Source organism: Peromyscus californicus, unplaced genomic scaffold, assembly GCF_007827085.1.
Source record: "Peromyscus californicus insignis strain IS unplaced genomic scaffold, ASM782708v3 Scaffold_18__1_contigs__length_77618521, whole genome shotgun sequence".
NCBI lineage: Eukaryota > Metazoa > Chordata > Mammalia > Rodentia > Cricetidae > Peromyscus > Peromyscus californicus.
This window is the reverse complement of record NW_026294480.1, coordinates 54,759,655-54,780,124: the sequence shown is the minus strand read 5'-3', so window position 1 is coordinate 54,780,124 and position 20,470 is coordinate 54,759,655. Positions and strand designations below refer to the sequence as shown.

The 20,470-nt window shown below is 36.6% G+C and overlaps 1 protein-coding gene across 1 annotated transcript in view; it reads right to left on the bottom strand.

Moving 5' to 3' along the window:
- Positions 1-20,470, bottom strand: part of Fcho2 (FCH and mu domain containing endocytic adaptor 2) — a 100,770-nt gene that overhangs the window by 14,412 nt on the left and 65,888 nt on the right. Inside the window, 6 exon segments of the mRNA XM_052743461.1 lie at positions 7,518-7,647; positions 12,581-12,684; positions 14,773-14,864; positions 16,436-16,478; positions 18,003-18,027; positions 18,431-18,442. Coding sequence (XP_052599421.1) covers positions 7,518-7,647; positions 12,581-12,684; positions 14,773-14,864; positions 16,436-16,478; positions 18,003-18,027; positions 18,431-18,442 — 406 coding nt within the window.

Sequence of the window (20,470 nt, the reverse complement as noted above, 5' to 3'; positions counted from 1 at the left end):
CATGCCTTTAGTACAGCACTTGGGAGGCAGAGGCAGGCAGATCTCTGTGAGTTTGAGGCCAGCCTGGTCTACAGAGTGAGTTCCAGGACAGCCAAGGATACACAGAGAAACCCTGTCCTGAAAAAACCTAAACAAACAAATAAATAAATAAGCAGGTAAATAAATAAAGTTTGGGATTTTAAAAGCATTAATAAAATACTGAACAAATCTGTGACCACATTTCAATGTTAAGCTAGCGTTACCTAGCTTATTGGTCACTATTGGCTTCTGGTAACCCTGGACTCAGTCCACAGCAGTTGTCCTCATATGCTTCAGCAGAGTATCATGGTGGCAAAAGCATATGGTGGAGGATGACAGGAAGCAGGAAAGAGAAAGAGACAGAGGACCACGTATAACCTTCAAAGGCTAGGACTTCCTTCTGTTTACGCGGGTCCTAGACACTTTATGTTAGTGCAACCCTTCCAAAACAGTGTCACCAGTTTGAGAGCAAAGCATTCGACTCAAGAGTGGCAGGGCACATTTCATACTGCTTTTTAATCGAAACCAACCACCTCCCCACCCCACCGAGACAGCATTCTGCCTTTGTTTTTCTGCCCAGATGTACTCGTCCAACATGTGCTTTACCATACTGTGACGACTTCCCTAAGTCAGGCATTCATTTAACCATCGTGCCTGATGCCTTGTGACCAAACTTTGTTACAAATAGTGACAACAGGTATTTCATAAGCTTAAGGGGCCAGGAAGAGATGTTGTTGTTCTAGACTTTGAAGGAATTTTGATTTAGAAGGTTCTTTATAGTTATGAAAAGAACTTTAGTGCTGAAAACTACATGTAGACCAAAACTGGTGCTTCTGGCCACAGGGAAAAGTAGACTCTCCAAAATGAACAATAAATAATCCCATGTAAAAATAAGAATTCAATAATATCAAAATTCATTCACAAAATAACAGCAGTCATTACAGATTAAATAAACTATATCTGAAGTGCCTGGGATCAGAAGCCTTCCATTTTTAGTTTTTTTTTTTCCAGTTTGGGAATGTTTACATAAGCTCTGCCAGTTGAGCATCCCTTCTCTCAAAATCTTTGCTATCCAAGAGGTTCTAGAATCTAAAACTTTGTTGAAAATCTTCAGATTTCAGAGCGCTCTGAACCAAGGATTACTATTAACAGGTGTCAAGCACTTTGCTAAGGTGAAAACATAGAAAACTAAAATTGAATAACAAGTCATAGTTCTACAGAACAGAGACACGTATGGATTAGGGACAGATGGACGGACATGAAGGTGAGGACAGAGAGGCGTTCATGACCCTGATCAGAACACATACACCTTATCCATTTACTCTACTACGAACAATAGCTAGGAAACAGAAACAGCCTAATAGCCGTCAAGAGAAGAGGAGACAAGAAAATGTGGTAGTATACACAGTGGGATTCTATTCAGCCATAGAGAGAAATAAACGACATTTGCAGAACATGGGTAGAAAGGGGACTCATTATGTTAAGAACAACAAGCAAGACTCAAAGACAAATGCTACATGTTCTCTTTCATATATGATACCTATATTTGTGTGTGTGTGTGTGTGTGTGTGTGTGTGTAGGTCATGAAACTAGAAAGGAGACTTAAGGGAAACTAGAAAAGAGATCTTAAGGGATAGGAGGGGAAAGAGGATATTAACAGAAAGGGACTACCAGAGAAGAGATAAAGGACATGTAAGAGAGGCAGGGAGAACAGCAGGGGAAGGGAACAAAAATATACAAAATTGGCACAAGGAAATTTTTATGTTAACTTAAAAATTAATTTCGGAAAATATCACCACTGTCAAAATTCAAGAGAAACAATCTTATGATCACCGAGTGATCAAATGATCCCAAACTAAAAGGAATCAGACAGAGTAAATATATATATCTTTTAGATTTATTTATTTATTATGTATTCAGTGTTCTGTCTGCATGCATGCTTGCAGGCCAGAAGAGGGCACCAGATCTCATTACAGATGGTTGTGAGCCACCATGTGGTTGCTGGGAATTGAACTCAGAACCTCTGGAAGAGCAGCCAGGGCTCCTAACCTCTGAGTCATCTCTCCAGCCCCAAAAAGGTTTAAATCTATACCTGAAAATGATTAGGTAAAAGATAAGGGATTAATCAACAGGCATGAGTTTGAGCATGCAAGTAAGAAAATGTTAAGAAAAATGCCAACTAAGTATGAATTCACTAATTTCAACTATAACTACATGTTTATAGACAGGAAAATGACTAAAAATCATAAGTTTGAATCCATCAACTTTTTTCTAACATTCTAAAGTAGAAGGTCATCAGAATTTAAGGGCAGCACATTTTTAGGCAAAGACAAAGGCTCTTTTTTGCTTTTTTTTTTTAGCTGTGGCAAAATATACAACAAAATTTATGGTCTTACCTCCTGCCTCTATTTTCTTATCTTCTATTTTTTGAGGCAGGGTCTCACTGTTCTTACCAATTTTTAGGTGCACAGTTAAAAGTACAAAGAAACAACACAAATAATACTGTACAACCATCTCTGCCATGTATTTCCATAACATTTTCAACCACACTAACTGAAACTCTGTACCCTATCCCCATTAAGCAATTACCCTACATAGCTGCACCCCCACTTTACCTAGCCTCTGGCAACTACCACTGTACTGTCCGTCTCCATGAGCCTGACTCTAAGTACCTCACAGAGGTAGGGTCCAACAATACTTGATATCACAATGTACTGAATGCTTATTCATATTGCAGTATGTCAGAATTCTCTTCCTTTCGAAGACGACATAATATTCCACGACACACACGTAGTACATTTTGCTATCAGTTTCTACCTTGCTACTGTGATGCTATTGTAAATGGTACTGCTACAAATGGGTGTTAAACTACCTTTTGAGATCCTGTTTCCCATTCCTTTGGATATGTGCCTAGAAGTCAAATCGCTAGATCATACAGTTAATTTTATTGTTAATTTTCTGACCAGCTGTCATACTGTTCTCCACAGCAGCTATGAAATTTACACTCCTACCAAAAGTGCACAGAGGTTCTCAATTTTCATCAAATCCTCATCAACACATACGATTATGATTTTTTGTGATTTGTCTGTTTTGCAATAATGAGGATCAAACTCAAGAATTCAGGCATAAGAAGCAAGGTTTCCACCAGTGAGCTATATCCTAGTTCAGTGAGTTTTTATGAAGGAGAATTACACAGCTGGTCCTCTGAACCTGAAGGTTCGACATTTGTAGGTTCAGCAGACTGGATATGTGAGGAAGCACTTTTTTCTTGTCTCCATTCCCTAAACAATACAGTATATTACCTACCTATGCAACGTTTATCTTGTATTACATATTGTAAGTGATCTAAAGATGGTTTAAAGTAGACAGGAGGATGTGTACAGGCTACATAAAAATACAATGCCATTTTATACAAGGAACTTGAGCATCCATGGATTTGTTATATCAGTGGAAAGTTGTAAAAACTAGACTGGAGAGATGGCTCAGAGGTTAAGAGCACTGGCTGTTCTTCCAGAGGATCTGGGCTCAATTCCCAGCTCCCACATGGCGGCTCACAACTGTCTGTAACTCTAGTTCCAGGGGACTCAACAACCACGGCAAACACCAATGCACATAAATTAAAGTAGAGGTGTTCAATGACAAAGCAACTGATAGCCAGTTACAAAGTCCCAGGTTTGATCCACAACACAAAACTTAACAAAGAAAAATATTTTACCCAAACAGTTAATCATTCCAAATTTCCAGTTTGGTCATAGGATTCGAATTCTTGAACTAATTTCCCCATAGACTGTCACGCTTCTTAGGAAACACTGGCAAGCAAAGAGTTAGAAAGCTGGAAGAAGGACAACTGAAAACCACCTTAGCACTTGGTATACTCACATTTGTGTTTTCTAATTCTCTTTTCAAAACCATATTGCACATGTAGACTTCAAAATGATGAACTTACAAAGGAAATATTTTATTTATCTATGTACAATAATAAGCTTATTCTATATTTTTATCTAAGCATTTTTTAGAAGTGAAAACAATCTGTACCCTTAACAAGGATATTTTCATTCCCAATTTGGTTTAATATTTAGATACTACTGCTTCATATTTAGATAGCTTTCAGGTCTGAAAATACAGAGTTTGAGCATCCAGGGTAAACTTATAAAGGAAATATTTACCTGTCTAAAACAATAAGCTTATTCTATATTTTTATTTAAACATTTTTTGGAAGTAAAAGCTATTTGTAGTCTTAATAATATTTTCATTTCCAATTTTGGTTTAACTGCTACATATTTTGACAGCTTTAAGTTCTGAAAATACAGAGAGTTTGTGTATCTAGGATAAACAGGATACAAAGTACCTTCCTTCAGCATACAGCACTTATATGTAATTTCTTTCAACACAGTACCCATGTGGCCTTTGTTCTCACAGTATAACTACTATAACTTAAATTTTTTTATATACAGGGTGCTTTGCCTGCATGTATTCCTGTGTACTGGGTGCATGCAATACCTGGAACTGGAGTTATAGACAGTTGTTAGTCACCATGTGGGTTCTAGGAAATGAAAGCAGGTCCTCTGAAAGAACAGCCAGTGCTCTACACCACTGAGCCTAGTCTCCAGCCCTTTTTACAATATTTTTAAAGCTGGTATGTCTTGTTTCTTTTCTTATCACTGTACTCCGATAGCCTGAGAGTTCCAATCTATTGATTCTTAATGCTTAGGCAGGATGGAAGAAAATGTAAAAACAGTGTACATTTTTATAACTAGAGATCTGGTCTCATACAGTGACTGGACACAATTATTAGCACAAAACTGAGATAGTTAATCTTAGGGTTATTTGTGACTGCTGACATACCATACATTGCTGGAAAGGGAGAAGTAAGAACTATTTTAGACAGCTTTAGGAGCATTAGTCACACGGATATTTGTTCTGATACAATACCTGGTGATGTCTCACAGTGCTTTTCAATTTCAGAGAGTGTCCCAATCAAATTATGATCTTCTATCACATTTAAATAAGATAAAACATTGCAGGGAAAGAAAACATTTTCAAGAAACAAGAAAAGTCAACAACTTTAATCTAAACAAAGCTGAATAATCTAACAAAGAAAGAACTTTTTAGGTGAATTGAAAACCGTCTGCTGTAAAAACTCAGTATCCATCTGCCTTGCCTGCCCCATCTCTGCCACCTGCTAGTGGATCTCCTACTGCTAACATTAGGGACTAGAACAAGTACATACCAGCTCAATCCAAATCAACGTAGCGTTCCCATCACAAAAGAAAACCTTCTGAAAGGCACATCAAAGGCACTGCACGCATCCCAGGACAGATGTAAATGCATCCCAACACGTTTATAGATCACAGTATCATGGAGATGTCAAAGAGCTGGATATCCCCATAGGCAATGAAAAAGCTAAAGCTTATTTTGGTTATTCAAGCTACCTGCTGAATTTCTAGTAGGGCCAATCTAATCTCGTGAGTAAAGTATAGATTTTGTGGAAATAAATTTATGAAAACCACACACACAAACAAAAATAAGGCTGTTCATTAAAAGAACAAACTTATTAGTTATACTCAATTACAAAACTTAAGATGGAAAAATGATACGTAAAACACATGTGAAATAAGACGGTAGTGTCAGGCTTGAACACTTAAAAATCAAACCACTCACATTTTCTTCTAGTCTATACTATTTATGCTATTTTTATAATCTTCACACAGACAAGATGTATTTCTTAGACAAACTAAACTGGATTTAATTAAATTAGTTTAATTATAGGTATCACTCACAAACAGCATGTATCACAATAACCTGGAAAGCATATAAAAGCCTGGTCCCCCACTCCTGGAGTGTCTGACTTTAAATGTCTACATTTCTCTTAGCGCCCAGGTGACAGAGATGCTTGCAGGACCAATACTAGCAGCAGCAAGAGGGCCAGCTGTAATTGTGATGGAAACAGCTGCACCTGAAACACAGCTGGCACGCTTCAGCAACTCTGTGTCTGTTCTTCACAGTGACAAGGAGTTAGAAAAATACTTCAAAAAATTAAAAATAGAGAGAGAAAGGGCTGAAAAGATGGCTCAGAGACTCTTCCAGAGGTCATGAGTTCAATTCCCAGCAACAACATGATGGCTCACAACCATGTATAATGACATCTGGTGCCCTCTTCTGGCCCACAGGCATACATGCAGGCAGAACACTATAAATAATACTTTTTTTTTTTTTTTTTTAAAGAAAAAGGGAAAAATAATGAGAACTTGTAAGACGCCTGATAAAGGAGACAAGGCTAAAAAATTCTTGAGCAAAATCTAGATGCAGTAAAACACTGCTTTTGTTTAGTAAGGTTTAGATCATATAAATAATTTCAGCCTAATAACTGTTAATATTTGTGATAAATTCCTACAGAAATAAATAATCCACCACAAGCACAAAACACTCTTCCACTGAACAAAATGTTTGAAGAAAATAATTTTCAAACCCAAACTTCTTTTTTAAAAAAATTATTTAATTACTTATTTTATTCTGTGTGTGTGTCTGTGTGTATGTGTAAGTGCATGTGTGTGTACAACATTGATAAATTAATATGACTATGTCAGGATCCTCCAGAAATGGAATTACAGGCAGTTGTGAGCTGGCAATCCAGCCTCGGTCCTCTACAAGAGCAGCTAGGCACTCCTGATGTGAACCGCCTCTCCTGCCCCCAAAGCACACTCTCTGTCCGTTCACAGTAGAATTGACTGCACTGTACAATATTCCCTTAACAATGTATACTGACCAACAGTTCTAAATTGACTAATTCTTAATAGTTTTAGCAACAGTTAAAATACTCCTAGTCTAGAAAATAAGAACTAAATAGCAAAAGAAATGTGATCAGTTTTACAAGTGTCAAGTATATGTCCAGAAAAACAAAATTTCTGATTTTAAATTCTTCACTTCCCACTAGGGGAGAAGAGAAAAAAAAGGATATATGGACGCGTGTGTGTGTGTGTGTGTGTGTGTGTGTGTGTGTGTTTTCCCTTGTTGAATGTCTCAAAGCACGATGGGCCAGCAGCAGCTCTCGGGAGTGACACACACAAATGTGGCCATCTACTGGAACGACCAGAATGGGATCCGTACAGAGACTCCTCATGTCACGGCAGCGTCCCCATCGGTATGCAAAGGACACAGGCCTCAGTAAGTCGGACTAAGCTACTTTCCTTAAACGGAACTCGAGGCCATTCACTCAGTGAAAGAGCTGACATAAAACTAGAAAGTTTAAGGCCTTCAAGTACATACACATGTGGCGCCAGGTGTGGTGACGTATGCCTCTAACCCTGGCAGAGGTAGAGGCACTCAGGTGGGTCTCTGAGTTCCAGGCCAGCCAGCCAGCCAGGGCTATGTTGGGAGAGCCTGCCTCAATAGAATGAAAAAAAAAGTGTGAGTTCATGGGTGTGTGGGTGTGTGTGTGTGTAAATGTAAACCCGACTACCCTCGGTCCGCTGACTTCGTGACCAACAGCAGCCACTTACCTACTGTTGGAGTATTGGCAGCACTCAGGGACGCAGATGAAGAGATAGAAGAAGAACTCTCTGCTCGGGCTAAGGGAGCAGTAGGGGGTGGGCTGGTGTTGGAACTTACAGGTGGGCTGAATGGCCTGGGCTTAAAAACAAGAAGTTAGTTATCAAAATGCTAAAGCAAGATTTTCCTGGTCAGAGAACTTTTTTAAGTCATAACAAACCAAACAACTTTACCATGAGTTTCTTTTAACTAGGTATTAGGTGTTATGTCAAATCACTTCCAATAATATACTGAAACCTGAAAAAGCTATTTTAAAACTATGCTATCAAGGTTTTATACAAGAAATATTCTCTGTATTTCAAAAAGCAGACTTACTATGGTACTCAGAACTGAAATGAAAGTTCTTCATATATACTATCAAACAGTTTTCCAAAAGATTATGTACACGATAATTTCTAGAAACATGAGATTAGTTCTCTGTACCCTGTCAGCAATAAGGAAAAACAAATTTTAAATGTTCTAGCTAATATAATTTTAAAAAGGCATGTTTTCATAGTTTTTTACTCTTTACTGTTTTTATATGCAGTTGATATGTGGAGGCCAAATAAGGGTACTAGATCCCCTGGGCTGGAGATAAAGATGGTTGTGAGCTGCCCAAAGTGGGTGCTAGGAACCCAATTCTTGTGCCTCTGCGAGAGCAGCAAGTGCTCTTAACCACTGAGCATCTCTCCAGCCCCTGTATTTTCATTTTTATGAAAGGTTTTGAAAGGTCTTATTATTATTTGAACTTTTACTAACCCTTAATACTATTTGTTGCAAATATTTTCCTCTTTAAATGTTGCTTGACCTTTACTTTTTATATTTACAAATCTGTTCACATTTTCTTTTGTAATTTTTGCAATGCCTCCTTACTAAGAAAGCTACAGCAAACAAAGGTTTGAGAAAAATCTTCCTGTTGTTTTCTCATTTAAAAAGAGTGTAATATATAAAAATAAATGGAAAATATTATCTCCAATTCTTTTATTTTCTACATTGGTAAGTAGACTTTTTCTTTCCAAATTAATTGTTCTAATAATATACTAGGAATACTTCCTACAGTGTACTATTTGATTTTAAAAACATACTTAGCTTAATTAAAAATCGCCTTTCCTGCTTATAGAGGTAACAAAAAAAGATACTGTTCTCACCTACAAGACATTAAAAAACAAACATAAAACCATCTAAGTATTTACACACTAAATTAATCAAATCTTCGCTGTATTAACAAAAACTTACAGGCATCAAAATAAGACTTCACTCTATGAAGCACTTTATAATCTGTAACCCTCCCTCACTAGTAATTATTTTTAAGCATCCTTTTTCCTTGAGTACAGCTTGCTTTCTTTTTCGTCTTATTTATTTGTTTATTTATTTATTTATTTAGGTTTTTCAAGGCAGGATTTATTTATTATTTATTTATTTATTTATTTATTTATTTTGGTTTTTCAAGGCAGGATTTCTCTCTGTAGCCCTGGCTGAATACAGCTTTCTAAGGACTCATCAATCACTATGATTAATAGGTTGAAAAAATACAGCATGCAGCTGTTTATTTATATAGAGAAGAGGTACAGATACTGTCTGAAACTTAGTAAAGTCTTCAGTTCAATGACTTTAAGGAAATATCTCCAGTGGCAACATGGTCTCATGGCTACTATGATGTGGCTGAATTTTTACAGTGCATTTTACAATACTTAATGGAAAGGGGAAAATGGATCTTTTCCCAGGATTTTCTCTTCCTTTTAGAATACAACTATACAATACAGTCATCAATAGAACTTGGTATTTACTAGTGCAAACCGAGATGTGTTGTAAGTATAAAAATGAACTTTGAAGATAATGTACATGTCAAAAATGCAAAAAAATCTCAAAAAATTTTATTGTAAATATATATTAAAATGTTTTGTAATACTAAGTAAAAGATAATAAAATGGATTTCAGTGCTTTTACTACCAAAAAATTTCAAAGTTTGTATGTTGCTGTACATATTCTCATTGGGTAAAATTACTGTAAAACAGTGGCTGTCAATGCTAGGCGGTGGTGGTGCACGCCTTTAATCCCAGCGCTCAGGAGGCAGAGCCAGGCAGATCTCCATGAGTTCGAGGCCAGCCTGGTCTACAGAGCGAGATCCAGGAAAGGCGCAAAGCTACACAGAGAAACCCTGTCTTGAAAAACCAAAAACAAACAAACAAACAAACCAACAGTGGCTGTCAACCATTAGTGTACACCAACGGAAGACTTATTAATACTCAAACTACCTGACCGCTCCCTCAACTCCTGATTTCTCCGGGGACAGCCACAGACCATTTCTCTTGAGTTCCCAGGTGGTACTAAGGCTGCTGATCTGAGACCCCATCTGAGGGTCTGTAAGAAGACAATGAGGTTGCCTTGGGACAGACAGGAGGGCGCCATTCTTTAGTGGCCAATGAGGCAACAATCCTCAAAGTCCAAAAAAGTCATGATCCCTTTGGGGACTGAATGACCCTTTCAGAGGTCACATGTCAGATTATCCTGCATATCACATATTTACATTACAATTCATAAAAGTAGCAAAATTACAGTTATGAAGTAGAACGAAAATAATTTTATGGCTGGAGGGGTCACCACAGCATGAGGAACTGTATTAAAGAGTTGCAGCATTAGGAAGGTTGAGAACCACTGGTCTAAAGTATTTGTGTGTATACCATTTCATCCAAGAATTTCATTTTAAAATCACTTAATAAGGAAATATTGAAATGTGTACAAAGCATAGCCATACTATTATTATAATAACAAGAACTTAGAATTATCAAATTTCTAAAATCTTTTAGAACTTTAATTCTAAATGTAGAAGACTTATACAATGAAATACTCTGCATTCAGTTGAAATGTTGCTTCGTGATGCCCCTGAAGTAGTTTCTAGAAGGATCTGAAGAAAGAAGGGGGAAGGGTTGATAGAAGTATTCAACTATGAATTCACTTTTAATGATTTTAATTATCTGACAAAGGATCCTAACTACTTTTAAAGAAGCTTGAAAATTATAAAGAGTAATTTATAACAGAGAGATATTTCCAAAATACTTTAAAGTAAAAACAATAGGGATATGTAAAATATGAATTAAAATGTATGTATCATAGCAACTTTCTAAGTAATCACCGGTATGCAGCAATGTCCTTACAGTTTTACGTATGTTAAAGTCACTTAAATATCCCTAGGACTCTTACTAAAACTGGTCTAACACTGAACAGCTAATATGCCACCTGTCCTTACAGTAACTGTTAATTTACTGTCTCTGGTCGAATATTTATAAATTAAGAAAACAATGAAAGAATATATATTAAAATGCCAACACAGTTATCTTTGGTAATATATGGGATCCACTTTTTATGTGTTTTCTGTCTTTTCCAACATGATTAGGGGTAAAAAAACAAAAACAAAACCAAGTTTTATAATAATAATAATAATAAAGACACGTTAAGACTTGGTGATTCTAGCCGGGTGGTGATGGAAAGGGGAAAATGGACCCCCAGCACTCAGGAGGTGGAGGCAGGTGGATTTCTTTGAGTTCAAGGCCAGCCTGGTCTACAGAGTAAGCTCCAGGACAGCCAGGGCTACACAGAGAAACTCTGTCTCAAAAAATCAAATAATCAATAAAAATAAAGACTCAGTGATTCTTATATTACTTAAAACATCGTCATCTCCTTGGCAGCCTTCATCTGGTCTTCTCTCCTTGCCGGTACATCAGTTCACTGAGATAAGAAATTAAAGAGGCTGCCATTTCCACGTGACCCTCCATTCAAAGTACATTTCCTATCTACATACCATGTCTCCGGCTTTACTCGATGTGGACATGAAATTGGCTAGTACATAATCCAGGAAGAGAACAGACACCAAGTCTATACAACGTGATATGCACAACTAACAGAAATACAAGCCAAGTATATGGGAGTAAGCGGAGAATGATACCATCTGTTAGAGTGACCAAAGGTAGTTGATGGATAGCTGGGTCTTAAAGAAAACCGCCAGTTTTGCCTCAGAGAAAACTGTCACTTCAAACAGAGGAGTACAGTAAGAAACCATGGGTGTGTAAAACAGCATGAACCAGCTCAACAGTAGTGCAAGGGTGCACTCGTCACGCACAGGCCCAAGGTCCAGTCCTCTCTCCTTACAACGGAAGCCAGAACAAAGGGCATTTGTGTCTGGAGAGCACCGGAAGGTCCGAGTGGCCGCAAAGGCAGGAAGAGGTGGCTGGTGTAGGGAGTGCTGCAGGCTGCTGAGACATCCAGCCAAAACACCCAAGAAGGGAAAAAAAGAGAGGAAGCCTGGCTTTCAGGAATGCAACCACGGCAAGGAAACAGCAACCCATGTGAAAGACGAAACGAGAGAGCACGCAGGAGGCACAAAGGCTCGCCGGGACCCAACAGAGAGCACAGATGTTTCTGCCGTTCCTGATGACTTCTGAAAACCAGTGCTCCCTAATCTTTGGTTCTTTTAATATCAGCTAACTGCTGTGGACTCCAGTGTCCTATGTATAAAATAAAGTTAGAATAGACAGATGCCTCCTGGGAGTCTCCTAACAGTAAGGCCTAAAACATACCACATTTTCTTTCTTAAAAAGAATTACATGAACTTGCCCATTTTGAGTCAATGGACACTGACTTGTGTAATACGCCAACCTTTTAAAAGGAAATCTCTGTCCTCTTAGGCAGTGGGTTGCTTTTCTAGTATGATTTTGAGATTATATGAGAGAGAAGTATGAGTGGAGAAACTTCCTATTTTTTAAGGACTTTAGAAAAAAAGCATTTAACCATGCAGGGGCACACAAAAAAATAACTATCTTAAGTCAAAATAATTATACCATTTTTAGGGACCGGTGTGGTGGCACATGCCTTTAATCTCAGTACTTGGAAGGCAGGGGCAGGTGAATCTTTGTGAATTTGAGGCCAGACCAGTCTATATGGTGAGTCCCAGGCCATCAGGGCTACACATTGAAACCCTGTCTCAAAAACAAACAAACCCAAAATAGTTTTATAATGAAAAAGAACTGTGAGTACATACTATTTCATTAATTCCACTCAGCTTGCCTGAAGTAAGCTTTGGTCTGGAAGCAGGCCGTGGAGGTGGAACAATGGTGCCTAGAGAAAGAGGAGTTGTAGGTCTGGCTGAAGGGAGAGAAGAGAGAATTTGAAGAAAACCATTAGTATGTAGCAATCCTAGGTAAAGACAAAAGAGCTTTTAGGATTCAAAGACCATTTTCCAAATAGTGTTACTACAATTAAGGGTATTTGTTGAAATAGTGAAAATCTATCTGTCAGATACTTTTTTTAAATCAAAGCTACTGTTAATAGTCACAATATTACTCATAACAATCATTAAACCTTCCAACAAAACTGACACGCACAGAAATTTTGTTCCTGTTTCAATTATTTATACATAGAAAAATTAACTCTGGTAGGTCAGTTGATAAAAATAAACCAATTCAAATTCAAAGGTCATTGGTTTACTATCAATGCATCTAATTCACAGAGACTAATATGACTGCAAGGCTTTGCAGCTGTGCCTTCAAAATAATGTGAATGCCAAATAACACACCTGACCTTAATTAAACCTATGAACTGACTTAAGTAGAACCATACTGCAATATTCTTCAGAATAACTAAAAGCATTAAAGATTTTATAATTTTCTAAAAGTAGTACCAAAATCAGTATAACCCATTTTTTAAATGTTCATAACACCTTAATTCTTCCTAAATTCTATGAATCAGTGCTCACTTTGTCAATGCCATTTGCAATATTTCTTACAACTTTGAAGAATCAATATTTCTTAACTTACATACCTTTATCATGATAGTAAATGAAATTCAAGTGTATATAATCAAAAGTCAAATATATGTATAATCAAAGCAGGAATAAATTACAGGCAAATATTTAAATTATCTTTATAAAGTTATTTACTTATTTTTGTGAGTGAGTATGTGCATGAAGGTCAGAGGACAACTTGTGGGAATCAGCTCTCTTCCACCATTTGGGCTCTGGGGATCCAACCCAGGTCATTAGGCTTGGCTACAGTACTACAGTCATCTCACTGGCCCTTAAATTATCTCTAAATAGGATGATTTCCAAAACCTTTGGTCCAATCAAAAATGCATGCTATAATTCAAACATTAAAAAAATATAGTGGGTAGGAAAAATATAACTGGCAAATTCTCCATATTTACAGATGTGCAAAATTAAAAACACATAAAACCAACCTGAGTAAATACATGGGAAAATAAAACGCAAAGCTAGCCGGGCGGTGGTGGCGCACGCCTTTAATCCCAGCACTCGGGAGGCAGAGCCAGGTGGATCTCTGTGAGTTCGAGGCCAGCCTGGACTACCAAGTGAGTTCCAGGAAAGGCGCAAAGCTACACAGAGAAACCCTGTCTCGAAAAACCAAAAAAAAAAACCAAAAACCGCAAAGCTAAAGATGCTAGGTTCTCAGTGAAGGAGTGAGGCATGGCAGGAAGCAGAAGGAGGAAACAGGATGGAAAATGAACTGGCAGGAAGGAATCGTCATTAGAAAGTACACCAGAGGAAAGTGCACATGCGTGCTTAAGGAAGGCAGCCAAGAGCTAGGAGGATACCAAGTTCCAATTCGGAGGCTGCTGCCTCCTTTCAAATGGTAACCACTCTTTCATGCTGTCCGTGTCCTTGTGTTTGAAGGTATATTCTGAGGAAATGTGTACCAGCCTGAATGATTACAGCACTTCCCTGTGCTGTTAGTCGCTACTGTAAAGATACGGTCCTATGTGAAACTAGCACAGAATCAGAGTCAGATTTCCGGCTGTGATGAGCTTACCACAGCAGAGGCATTTATACACGAGTTACTTATCAGGGCCTGTCCAAGAGGCATTTTAAATGGACTTAAGCCAAGCCCAGTAAAAGTGTGAAACCAACTCCTTCAGAATTTATTTCATAAGGAAAACTAATAGCAATACTTATTAACACTAGTGTTTATAAATGAATACTGTATCTGCATATATATCCCTCAGACAGTGTTTGTAGAAACCGCTGAAGGAGATGATTATAATTATTTCCATCCTTAAGTGTTTTAGTGTGTTTGTTTTTACTGGTGGTGGTAGTGATTAAACACAATACATAAATGGAATCAATGAGAAGGAAATGTAGTTACTTTAGTCCCCAAAATAAGACATCTCTCTCATACACGTATATTTTATTTTATTGTTTTTGTTTTGTTTCATTTCATTTACCTGATGATGATGAAGTTAGTGAAGCTGAAGATGATGAATCAAGAGATGCTCCAAACAAGGGGTCCCAAGCAAGTAAATCATTGGTCCCTTTCCTAGCATACCATTTCAAAAATAAGGGTTAGCAAGATTATTTTATGAGTATAAAACCATTTATTTTTATTCCACAAAATTCTACCAGTTCAATAAATGTGATCAAATAGTTGAACACACTGCGAAATTTAGTCAATAGCATTAAGCAGAATCTACAATGTAATATATTGTTGGCAGGAAAGTAGAAAGAATTAATCTCCTTTGATCATACCTTGCTACACTCCAACTGAGCATGAAGAACAGTGATTTCAGATTTACAAATAAAGAAAAGCAGCAGTCTAAATGAGCTACCCAATATACACAGCTAATGGATTCTAACAGTCTGAGTTCTAGCAGAGTCTAAAATATAAAATTCAAAACCAGTGAAGTATGTATGAAATTCTGAGTAGAATGTAGGCCTACTCTGCTAAAATCATTAAATGACCTAAAATCACATATTTAATATTTCAACAAGCACCAATGCAAACATGTTCTACCTTGTACAATAAAACTTACTGATATAGCTACATAAGTGGCATCTAAAGACTAAGCTTTAAATGCTAAACAACTTATTTTTAAAACCAATAAATAGCACCACTGTGTTTATTTAATATCTCACAGGTAATAAATGACCTTTCACTATTAACTTCATTAAGGCAAACTCTTACTCATGTAAAAACATTAACTCAAAGAAAGTACTCTTACTGACAGAGCAATGAAAAGGGACTCAGGGAACACTGGCTTAACAGCGTGTTTTCTTTGTTCTTTTCCCTTTTCCTTTTTGAAGAGCTAGCAAGCTGGCTATCTGGCTTTTTGCCTTTTCACCTTAACTGAGATACTTCATCTTGAAGCTCCTGACATACGGTCCGTTTCATAAAGTCACAATCAGAAGTGAAGGGGAAAAATGAAAAAGAGAAATGAGAAAATTTCCATAAAAACTGAAAACAGATGTGTATGAACCTAAGATATCAGCATTTGTTACGAAGTGGGAAGGCTCCCAAGGCTGACATCAGTTAAGTGTGTTTTTTAGAAAACCATCATAAAAAGAAGTTTCATGTAAAAAGAATTTAAATTCCTAAAAGCCCCAACATGAATTTACAGTTTAGAAAACAACACTACTAACACTTAACTGCAAGAGTCTAGAAAAAGAGGACAAAGGAAAACACGGAAAATCTAAATGTGGTTTAAAAAAGGATGGATAAGCAGAGCATGAGATTTCCATGCCATTCAAATACTGATTAGGATGCTACAATGTCAGTCCTTTAAGAGTTGCCCAAAGAGGAAGAAAGGGTGGCATGGGGGAGGGGAAAGGGTGGCATGGGGGAGGGAAAAGGGCAAGCTGCCCACATCCACAGACTGTGCAAGACTAAAAGTGGTCCCTCTGAACGCTGTATTCTGGGTGACACGTGTCAAGATGTAACAAATGCACTAATCCGAGGGACTTTGAGAAGAAGGCTTGGCATATGTAAAGGTAGGGGACTATAGAAGGGCAATCTCTGTACCTTTCACCCAGTTTTGATCTTAACTTAAAATTGCTCAAAATAAATAAAGTCTATATTATATGTCTATTAAAAGAAATAAACAGCAAACTTACTCATTGGGTAGAGAAGATGGCTTTGATTTTGTTAACTCTTCATCTAATTAAAAAATTAAAATATTATGAAAAACTAATAATCTGAGAAGAAAAATACTTTAATTAAAAGATCCTCTATATACTTATATATTCCAATGCTAGGAACAACTTATAAATTTTGGAATAGAAAAGATAAATGGTAACAAATGTGAAAAAAAGGTAAACAAGGTGAATTTCTGTTGATTCTTGATTTCTCTATTAGCTTTATAAAAGAAAACATGGACTGTTAACTTTAAAAATCGTAAGAGCTGGGCATGGTGGCTCAGGTCTTTAGTCTCAGCACTCAGGAGGCAGAGGCAGGTGGATCTCTTGTGAGTTCAAGGGCAGCCCGGTCTACACAGTGAGTGTTAGGATTACATAAAGAGATCTTATCTCCAAAAATAAATAATAAAAAAAATTGAGGAAATGTTTAAGTACTTGTGTGCATTCTACTTAAGAATTTTAATTGATGAATCCTATAATCAATTTTCAAGTTCTCAGAACACTACTAGTGACTATTATACAATCATCAGTAATGATGAGCTACTGAAGGAGGTTCTACTCTTTTCTGTTAGATTTTGCATTTGTGGCGGCGTGCCTTACTTCATAACCAACTGACAAGTAAGAACAGTACTGGAATGAAAGGTCATGTTGGTGACTATAAACTTCCTCCACATCTCAGTGTTCTCTCTCCCCAAGCCACAGGGATGCCTGCAGTGATTCTAAGTGGGTCCCGCCTGCAGCACACTACAGGATTACCACACTGTACGGATACTACGCTGCTTGCACTGCTTTCCCCTTGGCTTACTCTGCATGTGGGCTCTGTCTCAACGCGTTTGCTGCACTGTCCTCCACACTGCAGCAACTCCACTTATTTTCTCTACAACTTTAGCATCAAACATTTCTTTCAATGATAAAATCCTTACTTTAATTTTGGTATTTATTATTAACTCAATCCGTGTTTTCAATTGTGCTAAACTTTTAATCAAGACTGATTCTTAGTAAGCATTCTATTTACAAAATTATGAAAGTTTCCTACTAAGTCTGATTTATAGTTCATAACTGTACAGAAAATGTCACCACCCTAAATTTTTTGGTATTATATTTTTGAAACTATAAAATAGAAACTACATTGTAATATGACTTTAAAATAAGTAAAGCTCAAGATTACTATTTTATAAAGCATTTTCATAATCCCCCTGCCAAAGTGCTGGGGTTTGAACCCAAGGGGTGTGTACATACTAGGGCATGTTAACAACTGAGCTATATCCCCAGTCCACTTTAATACTCTCAATCAGAAGTTATTCTCTGGCTTTGGTGATTTCTGAGAAATTTTATAAACTATATGAAAGATTAAGGAATGTCTCTTAGTACAATAAGAAATTCTACAGGCAGTTTGTTTTCTGCATAAAATAAGTATCCTTCTAGTCAATCAGTAAGACTGGTAAAATGGAATAAATATTAAATCCTTAACTACACAAGGCTGAGACTAACAAGCTGCTTGATATTCTTACAGACATAAAATAACCAATTCCTATGTCAAACTTACTAGATGAATTCCGATTCATCTGCACCTAAAACAAAAATACAAAAATTGAGTATTATTAAACAAATAATTTATTTTGGTAACAAAATATTTGTCAAAATGTTACTAATAAGAAGCTAGTTTTACGTAGTATTTATCGTATCTACTTAATAGTAAATGGCATTTATGAAAAAATATGTAAAAAAAATTCAGTAGTTGTAAATGTACCTCTAAATTAAGCATGATTTACTTAATTATTATAATTATTAATTATAGTACAGTAATTGAATTTAGAATATAAAATACATCTGTTAAAATATTAAGACAGTACCTAAAGCAAAGTATTATAAAACTTACCAATAATCTAAATTTAACAACATTTTGAAACTCAAATGTTCAATTACTCTACTTTTTAAAAAGTCAACAGGCAAAATATAAAATCTGGCACTTACTGGACTGTGTCTCTAGCAGTGCATGGAAAGAAAGAAAAAGACAGTGTTCAGTATAGGATTCAATTCTCTTCAAAATTAGTAATTTCTCTCTTCCTTCTAAATAGTACTTAAAATACATACATCTTAAAACACATGCTTAGGAGGAGAAATTACACAAGTTAACCAAATGGGCAACAAAACATACGCAAAGCTATCTTCTTTTCAAATCTAACATTTACTATTAAAATTTTCTTTGACTATTTACTTTCTGGGTATGAATTTAATACATATTCATTAAAAAAAGACAGATGAGACACAAAAGCTTTTAAAAATACCTATGACCTCAACTGCTCATAAAGAGGTTTGTAACATTTTAATACATATTCATCCCTTTATTGCTTACCCATATTTTTAATTAGTTATGCCGTTATACAATAAAAACTGTCAATGTTTCACAATTCTCTACTTCACATATATAGTAAGTCTCTTTATAACTACATAATAGTCAATGTTAAAATAGTAGTGATATCATAAAACCTCACTTCAGAAATCTCTGAGGCATGCCCTTGAGAATTTAATTCTAGAACCTTTTTCCCCCATCAGAACTGATTTTCTCCTCCCCTCCCCTTCCTGTGTCACTGGGTACCACACTGAGGGCATAGTGCTTGCTTGGCAGATGTTTTACCCATAGAGTTGGATACCCAAGAACATGAGCACATGTGTAAGAGAAAAACACTTCCACCTCCAAAACAAATGTATACAGAGACCACTATATATAGTATAGAATGTATAATTAGGGCCAGGTGTGGTGGCACAGGTCTTTAATCCTACAGTCAGGAGGCAGATACAAGCAGATCTCAGTGAGTTCAAGGCCAGCCTGGTCTACATAGCATATACCAGGACAGCCTGTCTCAAAAATCATAAATTAAAATTTAAAAAATTAAAACACACATACAAATTAGGTAACATAAAATAGAGAACTTCATTATTAAGAAAACTAGCTTTTAAATAAGCATATATATGTATATATACTTCTCATTCTAAGACATGACTTTCCCTTCCTGTAATACTTCTGAATTCATAATATGATATCAGTGGATTACTGTGGTATTTTTTATCACTATTGTGTATGATGTATGTGTGTATGAATGCAGGCACACATGTGGATGGAAACTAGAAGACAACTTCAGGAAGTCAGTTCACTCCGAGAACTAATTTGGGCTCACATAGCAAGTGCTCTTAACAGCTGAGGCATCTCAATGGCTACATCATTATTTTAGTTCTCCCCCAAACGCAAACGTTATGGTGAAAGACAAGAAGATAAAAATGCAAAGAAGAGCCAGGAATGTCACTTGGTGGTAGAGCATTTGCACAGCGTAAGCGAGGGCCGGGATTCAAGGTGGGGAGGAGGACAAAGACTGCAGTTAACCTTTAAGGTGATTTTCATGACATCTTTTTACATTAGATTTGAAAACACAAGAGTAAAATCTTTAAAATTACATGAGAAAGGGCTGGAGGGATGGCTCAGAGGTTGAGAGCACTGACTGCTCTTCCAGAAGTCCTGAGTTCAATTCCCACCAACCACATGGTGGTTCACAACCATCTATAATGAGATCTGGTGCCCTCTTCTGGCCTGCAGGCAGAACACTACATACATAATAAATAAATCTTAAAAAAAAAAATTACATGAGAAAAATATTAACTTTGTCAGTTCACAATCTTTTGCCAGAGAGACACTGCAGTGTTTATAGAATATAACAAATAACGAAAGTTCTACATTTTTCACTTTTTTAAAAAAGATCAATTTATTTTTTACATGCATTGATGTTTTGTCTGTACATATATTTGTGTGAGGGTGCCAGATCTCCTGGAACTAGAGTTAAAGGCACTTGTGCACTGCCATATGGGTGCTGGGAATTGAACCTGGGTCCTCTGGAAGAGCAACCAGTGCTCTTAAACACAGAACCATCTCTCCAGTCCATACATTTTCACTTTCTTAAAAATATTTTCAAGACTACAACTAAGTCAAATCAATGACCTCATTTGTCTATATAAATATTA